Source organism: Phlebotomus argentipes, unplaced genomic scaffold, assembly GCF_947086385.1.
Source record: "Phlebotomus argentipes unplaced genomic scaffold, Phlebotomus argentipes genome assembly scaffold_4, whole genome shotgun sequence".
NCBI lineage: Eukaryota > Metazoa > Arthropoda > Insecta > Diptera > Psychodidae > Phlebotomus > Phlebotomus argentipes.
Window position 1 is genome coordinate 7,172,514 of NW_026776174.1, and position 17,063 is coordinate 7,189,576.

General features: G+C 45.2%; 5 protein-coding genes and 1 non-coding gene across 7 annotated transcripts; 3 read left to right on the forward strand and 3 right to left on the reverse strand.

Moving 5' to 3' along the window:
- The first annotated feature begins 114 nt into the window (after nt 1-114).
- Nucleotides 115-5,803, forward strand: LOC132258677 (vacuolar protein sorting-associated protein 8 homolog). Its single transcript, XM_059756086.1, has 3 exons — nt 115-1,866; nt 2,146-2,367; nt 2,436-5,803. Exons 1-3 carry the CDS (start codon nt 1,768-1,770, stop codon nt 5,796-5,798), a joined length of 3,684 nt encoding a protein of 1,227 aa, XP_059612069.1. The 5' UTR covers nt 115-1,767; the 3' UTR covers nt 5,799-5,803.
- Nucleotides 5,804-5,849: 46 nt separating this feature from the next.
- On the reverse strand, nt 5,850-7,134 carry LOC132258681 (eukaryotic translation initiation factor 3 subunit G-1-like). The gene is made up of 3 exons (XM_059756092.1): nt 7,038-7,134; nt 6,181-6,865; nt 5,850-6,114 (listed from the first exon to the last, which is right to left on the reverse strand). The coding sequence occupies exons 2-3, from the start codon at nt 6,847-6,849 to the stop codon at nt 5,971-5,973; spliced, it is 813 nt and encodes a 270-aa protein (XP_059612075.1). The 5' UTR covers nt 6,850-6,865; nt 7,038-7,134; the 3' UTR covers nt 5,850-5,970.
- A 198-nt stretch (nt 7,135-7,332) lies between these two features.
- LOC132258680 (elongation factor 1-gamma) lies at nt 7,333-9,052 on the reverse strand. Its single transcript, XM_059756091.1, has 3 exons — nt 8,985-9,052; nt 8,586-8,741; nt 7,333-8,526 (listed from the first exon to the last, which is right to left on the reverse strand). The coding sequence occupies exons 1-3, from the start codon at nt 8,985-8,987 to the stop codon at nt 7,384-7,386; spliced, it is 1,302 nt and encodes a 433-aa protein (XP_059612074.1). The 5' UTR covers nt 8,988-9,052; the 3' UTR covers nt 7,333-7,383.
- Nucleotides 9,050-15,971, forward strand: LOC132258678 (ubiquitin carboxyl-terminal hydrolase 1). Of its 2 annotated transcripts, none has more exons than XM_059756087.1 (5): nt 9,050-9,341; nt 10,772-12,054; nt 13,937-14,175; nt 14,259-14,700; nt 14,785-15,971. In XM_059756087.1, exons 2-5 carry the CDS (start codon nt 10,783-10,785, stop codon nt 15,784-15,786), a joined length of 2,955 nt encoding a protein of 984 aa, XP_059612070.1. In that variant the 5' UTR covers nt 9,050-9,341; nt 10,772-10,782; the 3' UTR covers nt 15,787-15,971. The 2 variants fall into 2 exon arrangements, with proteins under 2 accessions (XP_059612070.1, XP_059612072.1); XM_059756089.1 differs by having other exon boundaries at nt 9,050-9,204.
- On the forward strand, nt 12,322-12,394 carry Trnaa-agc (transfer RNA alanine (anticodon AGC)). The gene has a single exon. It is a non-coding gene; the product is annotated as a tRNA-Ala (tRNA).
- LOC132258682 (trypsin 5G1-like) lies at nt 12,423-13,477 on the reverse strand. The gene is made up of 4 exons (XM_059756093.1): nt 13,404-13,477; nt 12,915-13,321; nt 12,656-12,844; nt 12,423-12,594 (listed from the first exon to the last, which is right to left on the reverse strand). The coding sequence occupies exons 1-4, from the start codon at nt 13,450-13,452 to the stop codon at nt 12,502-12,504; spliced, it is 738 nt and encodes a 245-aa protein (XP_059612076.1). The 5' UTR covers nt 13,453-13,477; the 3' UTR covers nt 12,423-12,501.
- Nucleotides 15,972-17,063: the final 1,092 nt, after the last annotated feature.

Sequence of the window (17,063 nt, forward strand, 5' to 3'; positions counted from 1 at the left end):
AAGTTAAAGGACGCGAGAGAGAAAACAAGAACATTTCATGGATATGAAAAAGTAAATGGAAAAACAACGAAAATACAGAGAAATTGTGGATGTGTGAAAGAGAGAAAGAAGTGAAAACAAGTAATTTCTTCACAAAATACCCGCCGACCAGTTGTTGTAATTTCTAATCACGTTCGTAGCGAAGAAGATGATAATTTTCACAAAATGCCAATAGTTTTTCTTTTATCTCAATAATATTTCCCTAAATTCATTCATTGAAATCATATCAATTTGCCCCATTCGTTTCGTGGTGAAATATCATCAGTTGAGAGATCAAATTTGTTATTGTTTTATTTTTTGTTCTTTGTCAAAATGATTATGTTGAATTCTTGGAGAAAAACAGTAATTTTTCTTTGCCCTTTTGTTCTAATTTTTTTTTCATTCATAAAATGAACCACTTGCAAACCAATCAAATAGAATTTATCAAATCCACGTGTGTGATATTGAGAATTGTGTTACAATTCGCAGATGCTGAGACATTTCATTTTGCCAGATGTAGTTGCAATATAAAGAAAAGAAAAGAAGAAAACAGTTTTTATTTCTCTCGTCCTGAGTAAATAAATAATTATAAATGGAAAAGAAGAGATATATAAGAGCATTTTTGTATAAAAGAAGAAAAGAAATGATTAAAAAAAAAACATTGAACTGAACCGAGAAATTAGAAGGTAGAAGAAAAAAAATGGAATTCTCATGATTGATAACAAAATGATGATAAAACATTTACTAGAAACAAAAAAAATATATAGTCGCTCAAGTGCATTTTGGCGAAGGAGAAGAATTTCCTTTCGCCTCTGCAGGAGGGCTTTTAATAAAGTAAAAAAAAGTATTGGGAGAAAGTGCGAGCAAAATGTCGTGTTTTGAGAAGGAAAACAGAATCCTTGAGACGCAACAATTTGTCTCTGCGCAATGATCCTATGAGATAAGAAGCAAACTATTTAAAATATACAATGAAGTCGTACATTTTTCTCGTGTATTATGAATATGAAAGAGAGAAAAAAGGAACATTTACTGTGGATTTGATGAATTTAGAGGAGAGAAATTACAGAAAAATCATCAAAATCACAGTAGATTTCCTTTAAACGAAACATTAAATAAAAATGCAAATCACATTCTTCAGGATAAATTTTGTGAAAAGGGAAGAAAAGTGTAATAAATGAAACCCAGAAACATGTCAACATGAGATCAAATATTGTAGTCGCGTATGAATTATCATCTAATGATGTAATATTGGAAGTCTTAAAGATTTGATATCCTTTGCCAGATCAAATGATAACACGAGATTTTGGTGAAAAAAAAAAAACAGAATATAAGAAACAAGAACCTTTGGTGAACGAGAGAAGACTGTGAGAGGAAATTGTGTGCGCATTGACTAAAATGGCTTCATTACGAATATTCATTTTTGTACTGTGTATATGTAATAAGGATATACTTGAATTAAATATAAGTGAAATGTTTATATTAACCTTTTTAGCTTTTCTTTCGCCACCCAAAATCAAATGTTTTTGCAGCAAAAGTGCTCCACCCGGTTGATGTTCAAAAGCTTCTACTGGACTTTGCAGTGTCCGCCGCAGCGAGCGCTGAGCGCGCAATATATGTCAAAAAAGTCGAGGTAAAAACTTCACACAGTCGAATCCAGAGTGCAAAAGTAAATAATTGTGTTATTTGAAATACGTGTGCAATTACACCAAATGGTTGAGTTGTAGATCGGATTAGCGCCCGTCTCTCGCGATGAATACCCTCAAGGCGCCGTCTCTGCAGTCTCTGGAGTCGGATCGAGGATCGAGTGATAGTCTCCTGGCGGAGTCCCTCGACTTTGACATCGAAGAGGTGAGCGCGGGGATCTTTTTTCTTCTCAATTTTCACCAAATGTCTGGGGCTTTTGGGGGCGTTTAGTGCACGCAGAGACGCACAATGAGTGTCAGTGGAGTGTGAAAGATGACCAAAATGTTCCTCACCAGTGATCTCGGTGCAGCAATCAAAACAAACCTCTCTCATATCACACTATCTCCCACTCCCACGTCTCATATCAGCGGCCAATGATAGCGGAGACTTATCGCGATATCTCCGCTGATTCATCTTCATTTTTCCCCTTTTTTCCCAACACAGCTGGACGATGCGGAGTACTCCCTGCCAGCTGTGGAGACAATGCCGACGCTGGAGAGTGTTCTGAACGATCTGGACTTCGACGATGGATCCACCTCGGATCTGGGCATTCCCGTCACTCCGTCGCCCTCAATTTGCATCTCTATGGACGAGCAGCCACGCATCGGCTCCCTGTTGCGTCACGTCGTGCTGCAGGGCGTGACGACGCAAGTCTCCTCAGCAGCTGTAAGTCAAGAATCCCGCAGGCAATCCAGAATTCTCTCACTGTGAGCCATTTTCCTCGCCCTTTGCAGGACCGTGTGGGAGCCGGTTTGGCATCTTCAGTGGCTGTCCAGGACATGATTGCCGTCGGCACGTCTCACGGCCACGTTCTGGCCTTCGACATCAATCAGACTCTCCGCTGGTGCTGCCGGGATCACACTGCCCAGGGCGCTGTGTCGTCTCTGGCCTTCAACGACACCTCCACTCGACTCCTCGCCGGCTACGCTCGCGGACACGTGGTGATGATCGACACAGCCTCGGGAGACACCATTCGCTCCCTGCCCGACGTCATCACGCCAAACGCAGGCGTCCTGCACCTCAAGTGGATCGGCAAGGGTGCTCTGTGCTCCGACTCCGGCGGCTCCGTGTGGTCCTTCAACTTCACGCGCCGCCTGGGCATCCGCGGATGCGACTCGCGCTGCCTGTTCAGCGGCGCCCGCGGCGAGGTGTGCGCAGTGGAGCCACTGGTGGTGAATGAGCTCGATCATCCGCTGAAGACCTTCACAATAGTCGCCCTGGCCACGCTGTCCAAGTTCTTCGTGGTCACCATTCGTCCAAGACTGAAGATCATCAAATTCCAGCCGCTGGCCGGCCCGCCAGACTGCCTGCCACTGTTGGCGTGGCAAATGGTGCTCATCCAGGCGGCGGACGCCTCGAGGACAGTCGATCCCGTGCTGGCGGCGGCGCGTGGCAACCAGCTGTTTTTCCACCAGGTCACTGTGTCCTCAGGACGCGTGTCTCTGCTGTTCCTGCGCCACATCACACTCTCCTACAGCCTCCTGTCGCTGCACTGGCTGGGACCCAAGTCCATCGCCGTGGTGGATCGCTCGGAAGTGCTGCATTTGATGGACGTGCGAACGAGCAAAGAGCTGGATTGCCTGGACATGGTCTCGGCGGGCTTGGTGTACAACTCGGCGCAGTTCAAAGCACTGGCGACGGGAGGAAATGTCTCTCCGGCTCTCGCCCTGGCCGGCTCAATGGCGTGCTACAACTCCGTCGTGAGCCGTGGCAATTTGCTGTACATCCTGGGCGCACGGAGTCTGCAAGCGGTCAGCATCAGAGCGTGGGTGGACAGAATATCACATCTGGTGGCGAATCAGAAGTGGGCAGAAGCCATTGATCTCTCCATTGAGGGCTACAGATCACTCCGCGAGCGCCCCAGGCGTCAGGCAGTGACGAAGAAGCGCATTCTGCAGCTCATGGAGGAATACATCGCGGGCACAAGTCGCAATCCGGAACACTGCCTGGACGCCGTGATGAAGTGTCTGATAGAGATTGGCGAGACTGACCTGCTGTGGGAGGAGTTGTGGGATCGCCTGGTGAATCACGACTACTTCCTCAGTCTTCTCACTGAGCACGTGGAGAGCGGAGAGATCCAGAGAGTGTCTCCGTGCGTGGCTCAGAGCCTCTGCGACTACTGGCTCAGCATCTCCACGCAGCGATTGGAGGAGCTGATTCTGCGCCTGGACTGGCAGTGCCTGGACCTCCATCAAGTATTAACCATTGCGAAGAGGGAGAAGCTGTACCGGGCGCAGATGCATCTCAATACCAAAGCCCTCGGCGACTACACCGTGTCACTGACTGAACTCATTCCGCTCGTGAGCAGTGCGAATCCCACTCTGGGCAACTATCTGCTCGTGTACGTGTCCAGCTGTCTGGCGGGAAGATACTATCCCAGTGGCGACATCGATCCATCCATGGTGCTCACGGTGAAGCACGAGGTTCTTCGCTGTCTCACCACAATCCACTCAAATGGCGCAGATGACTCAGAGCTGCCCTATCCCTATCTCCGGACACTCCTGAACTTCGACGTGCGCGAGACACTGAACGTCATCTCACTGGCGTTCCAGGAGAAGGAGTTCTCCGGAGAACTTGGCGCCTCACATCGCCAGAGAATCGTCAACATCCTCTTGGAGATTGTGTCGCCTGAGCACTCGACATCGCTGGAGATTGGCTGTCTGTATCACTTCATCTCGCAGCAGATCGCCTCTCACAGTCTGCCCGAGGATGAGGCGATGCTGGAGAGTGTGGTGAACTACCTGCGAATGCGCCAGAGTGAGAACTCACGGCTGCACTTTGAGCGCGAGCAGGCGTGGCTGGAGCTCCTCAATGCCAACTGCCTGAATCACATTCCACTCCACGAGATGATGCGAATGGCTGAGCAGAGCCATTGCTATCGCGTCATGGAGTATCTCTACGAGCAGACGCAGAGATTCGACGACATCCTGCAGTGCTACTTGCAGGATTCGGTCAGGCACGAGGAGATGTTCACGTACATCCGGAGATTTGCCGGTGTGCCCAATAGGAAGATCCACCATCAGATTTACACCCACTTTCCGCAACTGCTGGACATCAATGCCGAGGAGATTGTGCGCGTTGTGGTGGACAGTTTCGGATCCACGGTGAATTCGCTGATAAAGCTGGTGAATGGGAACAAGAGGCAAGTGTACGTGTTCCTGGACAATCTCCTGAAAAACGGATGGCCACTTGAGACGGAGGATTGTGAGCACTTTATCGCTCTGCTGTGTCAATTCAATCCCGAGAATGTGAACGCCTTTCTGCTTTCCCACGACAAATACCGTCTCGATGTGGTGCTGGAGCTGGTCAAGGGTCATCAGCTCAATGAGGCGTGCATGCTGATCCACGAGAAGCAGGGTGACTTCCAGTCGGCCTTCAACATTGCGCTGGAATTGCTGAAAGAGGCGCCCGAGAGTGTCGCCGAGTCGTCAGCCATGCAAGTGTCAGCGCTCTGTTCGCGCGCCTCTGAAGTGCTGCCGGAGAACGAGAGGGAGGATTTGTGGTTCTGTCTGCTGCGCGTCATTCTCACGCGGGCAGATCTCACGTCCATCACCAAGAACATCCTCCATGCGGCCGGAAACTACGTGGATCTGTCCAAATTGGTCCAATTGGTGCTCACATCTGGCACAAAGACGGGCAATTTTGGCGACATCAAGCACTTACTGCTGGGCATGCTGTCCAATTCCCAGTACGAGACCATCCTGCTGCAGACGACTGCCCGCGTGCTGGGCACAGACCTCCACAATCTGCTGGCCAAGGAGAAGCGCCTCGCCAGCCGTGGTCTCGCCGTGAAGTCCATCAAGTGTGTCTCCTGTCGCCTGAGACTGCGAAGTCAGAATCACGATTCCGTGGTGATCTTCGGGAGCTGTGGCCATGCTGTGCACGAGGAGTGCCTGGTGGCCGTCAAGACGGACAACAGAGACGCCCTCCAGTGCCCTCGGTGCGGCTTGGCCGTGGCCAGAAGCGACATGATGCACACGGCGACGCCACAGCTGGACATGCCACCAAATTCACCACTCAATGGCCATTCGCACTCATCCGCGGTGCTGCAATTGAGCGCTCCGCCGCGGATAGGCTTGCGAAAGAACAGTTTCTAGACATGCACCAGTTATTTTCAAATGTTTCATTTAGGTAAAATAAAATATTTGTTGACAATCTGATCTATTGGATAAAATCTCTTCATCTCGGAATCAATCCGCAGGTTTTATTATTATTATTATCGTTTGCAAATGGGAAGAAATACCATAAATTTAGGTCATATACATACGCTTAGTTGTTATTTTGAGGCTTGGACCACTCGGCATTGAGAATGAGATGATCATAGCCGTGCCCATTGAGATGTTCAATGGCACTGGCGGCGTCCCGGCGCGATTTGAAGTGGACATACGCGAATCCCTTGCACAGTCCGGTATTCTGGAAGACAAATCACACGACATTAGCGCCCCATTGAGCAGTTTAAGGCCAACTGCGGAGCCTCACCTTGTCCCTGGCCAAGTACATTTTGTTGTGCGGCCCAAACTTCTTCACCAACTCCTCCAGATCGGACTCCACCATGGACTCGGACAAGTTGGAGATGCGAATAGCTGTGGTGTCGTCGCGGCCGCGCATTGTCAGCCCCTTCTGGTTGTCCTTCATGAACGGCGGCACATATTTGCCCGTCTTGGAGCCGGTGGGCTCCTGACCGGTGCTCGTCGGCTGCTTGGCGTCCATCAGCTTGCCCGTGTCCATCAGCGTGCCCTTGAACGGACAATTCACCGACCAATGCTCGCCGTTGCAGATACGACACTTGGCAATGCTCTTCAGCGGATCCAGCATGTTGTCGGCAGACTTCTCCTCCTCCTTGTTCGTGATGAACTGCATGTACGTGTCCTCACCCACCATCGTCGTGTGCGGATTGGGGCCAGGCTTGTCCTTGGCGGAGTCCCCAAACTTGGTCAGCGTCTTCCTCTTGGCCACACTGCGTGGCACAACTTGCTTGCTGATCTTGTACGTGCGCACAACTTTGCACTTCTTGTCGTCATCATTGAACTTGTACTCCGTCACGACTTTATTGCCATTCTCAAACACCTCAGACGGCGGCGGCAGTGATCCGGACTCCAATTCCACCTCATCGGCCCACGATGACTTTATTTCCTCGAAACCAGGCATCTTTTCGTGGATTTTCCTGCATTGGAAACGTCAGCATTAGATTGAGGTTAAGAGAAACAGACACATATTTTCTTGCCACTTCCACACATTTCCCAGGCATATTTGTGCCCAGATTTAACTTAAACGAGCAGACAAATATCCCTGAACTATTATTTCATCAATATTGAGACGGGAAATTGCAGAAATACCTTGATTTTAGGCGAAAATAGGAGAGAAAACTCCTTAGTCGACAGCGCAGCAAAACGTGAAAGAAACTACTAGTGCTGCCACTGTTTGCGCTTTCTACCACTCGGAGACTTCTTGTTTTGGAGACTTTTCCAAATCTGCCCGCCGGCCGTGGAGAAAACATGATTCTTATAGGATTTTTTTTCGTCAAAATAAAATGCAATTTCAGAGCAAGCAACATTCATATTGCAAAAATTTCCTTAGAAAAGTGCGAAATGTTTAATCTCAGCGAATTAGGACAAGAAGAAAACCGTCCGATTTTAGAGTTATAGTGGTTGTGTTATTTCCCGTAAAGCAACAAGAAATTGTTTATTTGAAGACCTTCCCCTGGTTGAATTTGCGGCCAGCCTTGTCGGCGCCCGCCCACGAGAAGTATTGCGCCACCAGATCCTTGGTCTCGCCAGCTGCGGGATCCAATTTCTTCCAGGCATAGCAATCATAGTCGATCTGCCAGTCTGGGCTGAGCTCGAAGGCCAAATCCTGGCCGCGCCACACCCACACGCCGGAAATCGTGCTGTTGCCATCCTCGCCGAACAGGCACACGGACGCGAAGGCTTGCTTGCGCATCTTGTCGAGGCGCTGGAACATGCCGGTGATCAGATTGCAGCTCATGAACACCTTCGTCAGTTCCTCGTTGTATTTGTATTCGCCGAACCAGATGGAGTAATTCTCGGAATCGAACTTCTCCCAGAAGTAGGGAATGGACTTGGCCTCGTCCTCATTGGAGTAGAAGCGCTTGAAGTCGTCCATGTTGAAGGTGCCCTTGGGCATGTTGTCGAAGGGATCCTTGGACTTGGGCTCCTCGAGCAGAGCCTGCTCGGCGGCGTCCAACTCCTCGGGCGCCTCCTTCTCCTCCTTCTTCGGCTGCTCCTTCTTCTTCTCCTGCTTCGGCTTCTCCTGCTTCTTCTTCTGGCCCTCCTCCTTCTCCTCACCACCGCCCGTCTTCGCCACGAACTGCGCATACTTCTGTGGATCGAACTCCAGTGGCTTCGAGCAGAGCTCAAACTTGGTCAGCACTGTCTTCACCTGCGGCTGATTGAGGACCGTGTTGAACCACCGCGTGAGACTCACGTAGCGAGCCCTCTCGCTGGCGTCCAGCACGTTCTCGAACAGATGGAGCAGCGTGCAGAAGACACAGATGTCAGCCAGGGAGATTCGGTCGCCCACCAAGAATGTCACATTGGTCAACTTGGTGTTCAGGACCCCCAGCGCAGTGGCGGCATCCTGCTTGGCACGTTCGACGACTTTCTTCTGGAACGGCATGATGCCCAGAAGGGGAAAGACCCAAGCACAGGAGGCCGGGAGCAGTTCATTGTCGGCAAAGTTCACCCATTGCCACACCTCAGCCTGCTGCAGCTCAGTTTTTCCGCGGAGCTCCGCGTTGGCGAGGTAGAATGCGATGGCATTGCTCTCAGTCAAATACTGCCCATCAGCAGTCTCATAGGCAGGCACCTGTGGAGCGACCAGGGAAGCTCAGAACACTCCAATTCGAATTGCATTCCAAAACTCACCTTTCCGAGCGGAAATTTGCGCAGGAAATCCTGGCTTTTGTTTGTCTCGCCGAACACAAACTCACTGTCGGAGGCAACCTTCACCTTCGCCCCAGAGAACTGAGCCGCGATGAGTGCCTTGTAAGCACGGAAGTTGCCTGGGTACGTGTACAAAGTCTGAAATGAGCAAGAATGCATGATTAATCCCAGGGAAAAAGGAGTGTTTGATGCGGCGACGGACGTCAAGTGAGGTTATATTTTTCCTCAAGCCATTTCCACGGGAAATAGTGGAAAAACACTTGATAGAAATACATAAATCCACGCAGCAGAGTGTGAACAAGTTGAGAGGTATGCAAATAGTTGTGCATTTGCGACTTTTGTGGATTTTTTCACGAAAAAACCGAGATTCGTGGCACTCACCATGATTTCCTAGCAGAAAGAGAAAGCAGGAAGCGGTGTTGCCCGATGAGTCAGCCGAATCGGTACGTGAAACGGGTCAAACCGCAGCCAACCGATTGGGGGTGTCAAATTTTTCCCCGGTGCGAAGAAAGATAAAATTGTGTAAAAATTGGCAAAAATCTTGAGAAAAAGCGGACTAAAGAGTGTAAATTACAGAAAAGACTAGTGCTAGTGCTAATTGGTAAGCGAAGTTGTGTCGGAACAGTTGTGCAAGTTGGTGAAAAACAGGCGTGAAAAATTGACGTGTGATTTGTATTGTTTTTTTACTAAAAAAATATTCGTCGATTTTGTATTAATTATGTCACTGGATCTAGTAATGTACGTATCTGGAATATTATATAACCATCCATGTTGATTGTTCTTGCATTGGATTCCCCTGGGAATTGAGACTGATGGGGGAGAAAAGCGAGACATTCCAGAGAGTCTGACAGGCCATGTTGTCAATGCGTTTTTCGCGTTTAGAGGATTCTCCATCGGTGGGAAGCCTCGGGGAGCACTACGCACCCTCAACTGTGACCTTGTTGGGGCCCCACACGTGCGGCGCTGGCGAGGCGCACGCGAGGAGGAGTGTGTTTGTCAACACGGTGCATCGATATTATTGCCTTGTCTGGCCGATTTCCTCATATATTTATCGGACAATGTGGAAGTCTTCCGGGCATGACTTGTTTACCCGCAAGCACTCTCTTTCCGGACAAACGTGAGCCGCTCACGGTGGACGACCGGGGCGCCCAAAGCGCACAATAAGTTTTGCGAAAAGCGCACAGAGACCGCAACACAGTTGGATGGGATTTTATTTTTACTCAGACCAATCAATCGGAACCTCCCACGTAGTAACAGAATGAGGAGATTATAATAATTATAAATGTACATAATATAAAATATAAGATAAACGCAAACATCTCCACACGGTTTCTGTCCATTTGTGTGCCGAGTAGATTTTCTGGTGTGTAGCTTCTTATCAATCATTTATCACATGGCCAAAAAACTGTGGTGAATCACAACACTGGCGATTATTAGACAGCGAACGCGATCAGGAATTCAGGATTCCCAAAAGAAGTCGAGGACAGAGTGAGAAAATACCTGTTTTGCGAGCAAACTAAATTCATTAATTCATGCTCTTTCTTAGTCGAAGCAGCAGCATAAATTTATTCACATTAACTTCTCGTTGGATCTTAAGCGCGATATTGAAGCTTTCCAATTGGATTGGAGGGAATTCATTGAGAATATATTTATGGTTCACCTATAAAGTAATGAGAGTGATATCAGTTTCACAACTGTATTTATGACTTTGTCACATTGAGGAGCTGCAAAGCGGGGGGAGAGGAGTTTTTCTATCATCTCTGGCTGAGAAATTGGCTGAAGTCAGGCTGCGATAGTGATCTATAATCGTGGGGCGATATTTCTGCGAATGTGCTTGAGGAGGTGTAGAAGAATTGGGGCGCTAAATGAGTGGCACCACACACTGAATCACACTTTTTACGTCCCTCCGTGGCAGTGAGATGATAATTATTTGGTCGTGCTACAAATATAGAATCTGATAAGGCCAAAACCTGTTGATTATTCTCAATATCTGGAGAATTTGATGAGCCTGACGCAATTTGACAAGGGGGGGAAACACGAGACACGGTGAGCAAGTTGCAAACGCCATCAGTATCGATTCCCAGTAGAACATTTAACTGTAAAAATCTCAGTAAACATCTCAAGTCGGAATTGACAAGTGTGTAAATTGAATTGATTTGTCTTTCCAGGTTTCCAAAAGATGGTTTTGGTAATACCTGAAACCGATGAAGAGGAGGAAAAACTTCCGATACATGCAAAGAGAATCAAGTCAAAGGCACAACTTGGCGACATATCGGGATTCATCGCTAATGTGCGAGAGCGTCTGCTGAAGGACAGTAATAGTAAATCGCTGTTGAGGATAAAAGTCCATCATTGTCACCGGAATTGTGTTCACAATAAGAGAAACTCCTCTATATGCACCTGTGATTTGCATTTGAGCGCACCTGAGGAGTTGACAGAGAACAACGAGGATTCTCAGGATATTTTCTGTACTGAGAAATGCATTTCGTGGCGCCCAAAGCATAAATCCTCCTGTTGCATCTACAAAGAATACTATGAAGATGACACATGTCTGTGTAGTCAGAAACTCCAAGTGAATCCTTTTCACCAGTCAATACGGAACATTAGCAATTCCTCGATCATTGATCGTCCTCAGAAGTTGGCTGAAAAGAGTGTTTGTGAAGTTGTGAAAGAGAATTTGACTGTTGTCATCGACACATTGGGTGAAAGTGAGAAGGATCGACGCGTGAGGAGAAGTATTTCGTCGGGATTGTGTGAGAACGTGTACAAGAGGAAGTTGATTGAAGTGGACTTTGAGTTTCACCACCAGCTTGATTGGGTGGAGAAACGACCAAGGACCACACGCAGAAGACCGACGATATTGAGGGACGGTGTTCGGTTGCGGAAGCGACGACATTGCGAGAATCAGGAGATCAAGAGTCGCGCGGTGTGTGATGAGAATTTCAACAGTATCGAAGTGATTGAGGTAGTGCCGAAGAAGCGCAATCGCACACAGCGTAAGGTTCTGCAGACATTTGATAACTTCTACGATCAGGAAATGTCGATATCCGACTATAAGCGGCAAATCCGCACGGATGCCATTGCTGAGGTGGCCGGTGGCTATGTGAAGACATCCACCAGTGACGATATGAGCAGCACAAATGCACCAAATCACTTCCTCCACACAAATAGCTCATCGATGGCGACGCTAAGCAATATTGGCAACAGCTGCTATCTGAATTCCGTCATCTACACGCTGAGATTTGCTCCACTCTTCCTTCACAATCTTCACCATTTGGTTAGTGATTTGAATCAGCTGAATCAGCGACTCGGCTTCCGGTACAAGAGCTCCTCGCTGGGGCGCAATGTTGGCGGTCTGCAGGGATCCAGCGGACGGAGTTTGAGTAGCAAAGACTTGGCGTCGCTCAGCATCAATTCCAATTCATCTGAAGTGTCCAAATCCAATAGACAGGTGAGAATGAAAAACATCAGTTTTGCTCATCCCCACTTTATAGCCTGAATGTATGCAGATTTGGGGCGTGTGTGCACTTGACTTTGGAGCCCATTCATTTATGTACTTCTTGCACAGCAATCGTGTGATCGGTTGTGGTTGGTTCGAGCACGTGATTGTTGGTGTTGAAAGTGTCTCAAGCACACGAAAGTGCAATTTTGAAAGGTGACTCCAAAAGTGGCTCAAGCACGGCACACGACTCGATCATTGAGGAAAAGGCGATCAACTGGGGGTGTAGCTCAGATGGTAGAGCGCTCGCTTAGCATGTGAGAGGTACCGGGATCGATACCCGGCATCTCCAATTCCCTTTTTTCTTCAATCTCTCTTCACACAATGTTTGCAAGATTATTATTCTCTGTATTTTGCACAGTAGCCAACATGTATTTCTTTACATTGAATTTGCTGCTTCTATTTTTTAATCACCGAATTGATCCATTCGTAGTGTGATGATATTCTTTCATAGGCATCGGGATAATTGTCGTGACATACTGTTGATGCACCCTGTTAATTAGAATGAAAATATTAAATATAATTCGTGAAATTCCATCGACTGATATCTTACATAAATAAGAATGCCAATAAGTGAATTATTGTAGACTAGAGGACTGCCTGAATCCCCTGAACATGGTATTCCTGTAATACCAATCGCGCACATTTGATCATTATTGACTCTAAGAACACTTTCACACGTCTTTTGATCCACTGTAGTTAGTTTTGCGTGAAATAGTTTCCCGTATTCGTCTTCATCGTGCTTAAATGGAGATAAATATGATTTAATTACTGAATTTGATATTCTCTAATTCGATTGATTTGATATTTACTTTGCTTTTTCCAAATCCAGCCAAATCAACGTTCAATTTATCTTTAATTACCGATTGATTAAGTGGTAATTTGTTGATCAATTTAGAGAAAGTCAATCGCTTTTTTAAAACAATGATAGCAATATCAAAACTGAGTTGTTTGTACTTTGGATGGGTTATAAATTCCTTGATTTGATACATCTGACCACCAATTGCGGTATCAATTGATCCTGCCACAATGTAGGCGGAGCTGGTTTTACAATGGGCAGCGGTTAGTACCCAATATTCACCAATAATTACGCCAGAACAGAGATTATTATCGGACTTAACGGCGACAACGTAGGGAAATTGACCAAGTTCTGTGGGTAATCCATCAATAACGTATGGCTGGACAAGTGGTGGGCGATTTTTAAAGATCAATTTCCTCTCTGAAATGAATTTCAGAAAAATATTAAGTAAAAATTGAGACAAATGTATGAAATTTGTCTCTCATAAACCATAAGAAATTACCTGATAGAGCAACAGTGAAAATGCAAGATAGAATCAGAATGAAATTCATTTTAGAACCAAACACTACTGATTGTGTTGCATAAAATCAGTGAAAGACTGTCTTTTATACTAAAAAATTGGTTGAAGAAATATTTCAGTGGCATATTTAGAATGTTTAGTGTTTGTGATATGAAAAGAATTTGTCTGTATAATAAAATTTCATTGATTTAAGGAGAATAAGAAAATGTAATCGTGTCTTTTGGATAGTGACAAAAGGCAGTGTTTTGTACACTTGTAGAATTTTACGTCAATCTTTGAGAATGTTCAAGAAACCTGTGAAGAATATCGCATGATTCACAATCTATCAGCATTCCAATAAAGCTACACAATCATGATTAATGCTGCTGAAGCAAAGTTGTTGCAGAATCTAAAAAGAAAACTATCTCTGCAGTACATCTAATTATTTGTTAATAGACCCTTACATTGGGATTTAGATCTATTGTGGGTGGATTTGCAATGAAATGTTAATAACATAATTGTTTTCTCTATATCAGATTGTTACAGAGAAACTCCATGAATTATTTCATAATCTCCATCGCAATGAATTAATCGACGCTGACCCCTTTCATCCAGTGCACTTTCTCAATGCAATTCAAGATGTGAGTTCAACATTTGAGGGGAATCAGCAGCAAGATGCGCACGAGCTTCTAATGTGTATTCTAGACAGTATTCGAGAAACTTGTCAGTCATTAACGAAAATAATATCGGATTGTCCGGACATTGTACTGAATGGGTAAGTTTCAATAAGTTCTTCTTGCAAAATTGTTATTAACATTTCCGCGAAATGTTTTCTTGTTTTGTTTTCTTCGCCTTCAGTTGTGGAAGTGTTCCGGAGCAAATTGAAACGACGCCACCACAATCGACAACGATCAATTCAACGCAGACATTTAAGGCGCTTCTCAATAATTTAACGAGAAAATCAAAACGAAAAGATGATAAGTCGAAATTGATTAAACCACCTGAATCACCGTCCAGGGACAATTTGATAAATGACGCCCTGGATTCGACGAATGCGAAGAACAAAGGCAAAGTGTCGGATGAGGAGAGTCAGGAACAGAGAGAGAAGTTGGATGAGAAAATCAAGATGATGGGATTGGATTTCTTCTGTGAGGATTTCGAAGGTATCACCGTGTCCACGACAAAGTGTTTAACGTGTGAAACGGAGACGGAGCAAAAGGAGACAATGATTGACATTTCGGTGCCAATATCAGGGCAGGAGACCATGGAGACAATGGAGAATCCTCAGCTCTTCTTTCAAGTGAGTTGAAAACACGCCTCTGAAGTTTTCTTAGTGAGAAAAATATGTTTTTCTTCATGGTTTTTATTTCTCTCTCTTGTGCAGAACTCATGCATCACCAAAGAGTACTTTCGAGGTGAGAACAAGTATCGATGTGAGAAGTGTTTTGGCTATACAGAGGCAATACGATCGATATCCTTCGAGGTGTTGCCACGATTGCTGGTCATTCAGTTGAAACGCTTCTCTGGCGGAATGGAGAAAATCAACAGCTACATTCCCACACCATTCACGCTGCAGTGCTTCTGCCGGAAGTGCTATGCACTGGCGGAGAGCAAGAAGATTCACGTGTACAAGCTGTACAGTGTGATAACTCATGTTGGTGCTACACTCTCTGCGGGTCACTACATCACCTACACGTGCTCACTGGACACCTACAGTGAGTATGTGAATTGTGACAAGGAGAAGAGGCGACTCATGCAGAGTCAACAGGAGCAGCATCAGCAGGCTGCTGCGGCGGCGGGTGTGGAGAAGAGCAATGGTGGACTGAGTAGTTTGGAGAAGATGGTGATGAAGAAGAAGAATTCGTGGCTGAGGAAGACGGATAACAGGAGCAAAGCGTCCAGTAGTACTGATTTGGCTAAGAACCTCAAGGCAATGAATGGGAATAGTGTTGTGGCGACGGCAAATTCCATCACGCCCAATGGGGCGGCCGAAGGGGGCGCCACCACATGTCCGGGCCTCAATTGCTGTGGCATTCATGCGAAGGGAAATGTGCTGGTGAACAGCAATGGCAACAACAACTACAACAATGGATCGCTGGAGTTCAGCAACAGCACGGCGCTGAGTGATCAACAGGCGAGCAGTGCATCGGCTCTTGAGGCTGTGCCGGAGGTGAATGTGAATGGGGCGGTGAGACCGACGAGTTTGGGGCCTCCGGGTGGTTTGGGCAGTAGTGCGAGTGGCTTCCAGGAACCCATTTGGTTCATGTGTGATGATGACAAGATAAAATCGATGCCTCAGCAGGAATTCAAGGAACTCTTATCGCCCAATCGAAAAGTCATGATAACACCGTATCTTCTCTTCTATGCACGAAATGATATTAAGTAAGATGAGCCGCAAGTGGCCAAAAAGCATGTCGATAAACTTACGAGAAAGGAAAAAAAGGGGACATTTAGCCTATAGAAGGGTGTCTACTTTTGTAAATAGGTTCTCATTGTGATCTTGAAATTGAGCAAAATTATAAAACAAAATAAATAAAAATGGGAAGGTAAGAAATTGATGATGATGATGATGATATAAAATACTTAAAAAAAGAATTCTTAATGAGGAAGAAATGATGAAGTGTGTGTGCTTCAAAATGCAAGAAGATGTTCTAGTAATTTAAAGTGGATAAAATGTTGTAAAATATGAAAAAAAGAGTAAAACTGTACATTAATAGATATTAGTGGATCTTATAACGTAATAGAAATTGCATAATTTATGCGTTTATTGCGATATTTTTTCTTTCTGTTCTTCTGTAAAGTAGATTTGGACCAACAAGAATTCTTAACAAATACTACTGAGGACGCAGTGTTTTTCTTTTCTTTTTCTTTTAAGAAAATTGAAGAGATGCAACAAATGCCGGTTAAAAAGGGAAGGAGAATATAATGTGACATTACACTGCAGTATAATACACACCGCTTCGACTGTAGATTAATAGAAGAAGAAAGATGAAGAAGTACATAATACTTTGTATAGAGCTAAACATTTACGAACTAATTTTTATATATCTTTAGCATTGTGAAAACTAAGAGGAAGTATACATATATTGAGATGGTCATAATGTGTAAGAATTTGAAGAAAAAAGAAGATGATAAAGAAACCCCAGATGAATTGGTAAAGACAATTAAAAAAAAAGATGAAAATACCACTAAATTTCTCTCTTCCAGTCTCTGAACATGTATCGCATACATATATGGTTTTTGTTGAATTTAAAAATTTTACAGTATAAAGAAGCAAAATATATATATTTTAGAAGACGTCAGAGAAAAGTCTAATTCTATTTAATGGAAGGAATAAACGTGAAAAAAAGTAAACGACTAAAGATAATAATTCAATATTAAAGAGAAGCAGAAGAAGAAGATGAAAAGAGATGAGAAATGTGTCTATGTTACTAGATGATGAGACAAGGTTTAATTCTAAAAAAAAAGAAAAATAAACAATTTTTAAATGAACGAAGCAAGCAAACCATTATTAAGCGAATAAATTAAAAAAAATATATCATATCATGTATATTTTTTGAAAAAAATAATACTTTGTGTATTGGAGGAATATTAAATTCAGCTCCCAACGAATTTAATCGTTTCGCCGCACTTGAGCAAATGAATGGGTGTAAAGAATTCTTT

Coding starts and splice junctions, on each gene's coding strand:
- LOC132258681 (XM_059756092.1), bottom strand. CDS start 6,849: ATGCCTGGTTTCGAGGAAATAAAGTCATCGTGGGCCGATGAGGTGGAA. Junction 6,115..6,180: donor TGTACTTGGCCAGGGACAAG/GTGAGGCTCCGC, acceptor TTTGTCTTCCAG/AATACCGGACTGTGCAAGGG.
- LOC132258682 (XM_059756093.1), bottom strand. CDS start 13,452: ATGAATTTCATTCTGATTCTATCTTGCATTTTCACTGTTGCTCTATCA. Junction 13,322..13,403: donor TTTCACTGTTGCTCTATCAG/GTAATTTCTTAT, acceptor AATTCATTTCAG/AGAGGAAATTGATCTTTAAA. Junction 12,845..12,914: donor CTGGATTTGGAAAAAGCAAA/GTAAATATCAAA, acceptor TCTCCATTTAAG/CACGATGAAGACGAATACGG.
- LOC132258680 (XM_059756091.1), bottom strand. Junction 8,527..8,585: donor GCAAATTTCCGCTCGGAAAG/GTGAGTTTTGGA, acceptor GTCGCTCCACAG/GTGCCTGCCTATGAGACTGC.
- LOC132258677 (XM_059756086.1), top strand. CDS start 1,768: ATGAATACCCTCAAGGCGCCGTCTCTGCAGTCTCTGGAGTCGGATCGA. Junction 1,867..2,145: donor TCGACTTTGACATCGAAGAG/GTGAGCGCGGGG, acceptor TTCCCAACACAG/CTGGACGATGCGGAGTACTC. Junction 2,368..2,435: donor CGCAAGTCTCCTCAGCAGCT/GTAAGTCAAGAA, acceptor CGCCCTTTGCAG/GACCGTGTGGGAGCCGGTTT.
- LOC132258678 (XM_059756087.1), top strand. CDS start 10,783: ATGGTTTTGGTAATACCTGAAACCGATGAAGAGGAGGAAAAACTTCCG. Junction 12,055..13,936: donor TGTCCAAATCCAATAGACAG/GTGAGAATGAAA, acceptor TCTCTATATCAG/ATTGTTACAGAGAAACTCCA. Junction 14,176..14,258: donor CCGGACATTGTACTGAATGG/GTAAGTTTCAAT, acceptor CTTCGCCTTCAG/TTGTGGAAGTGTTCCGGAGC.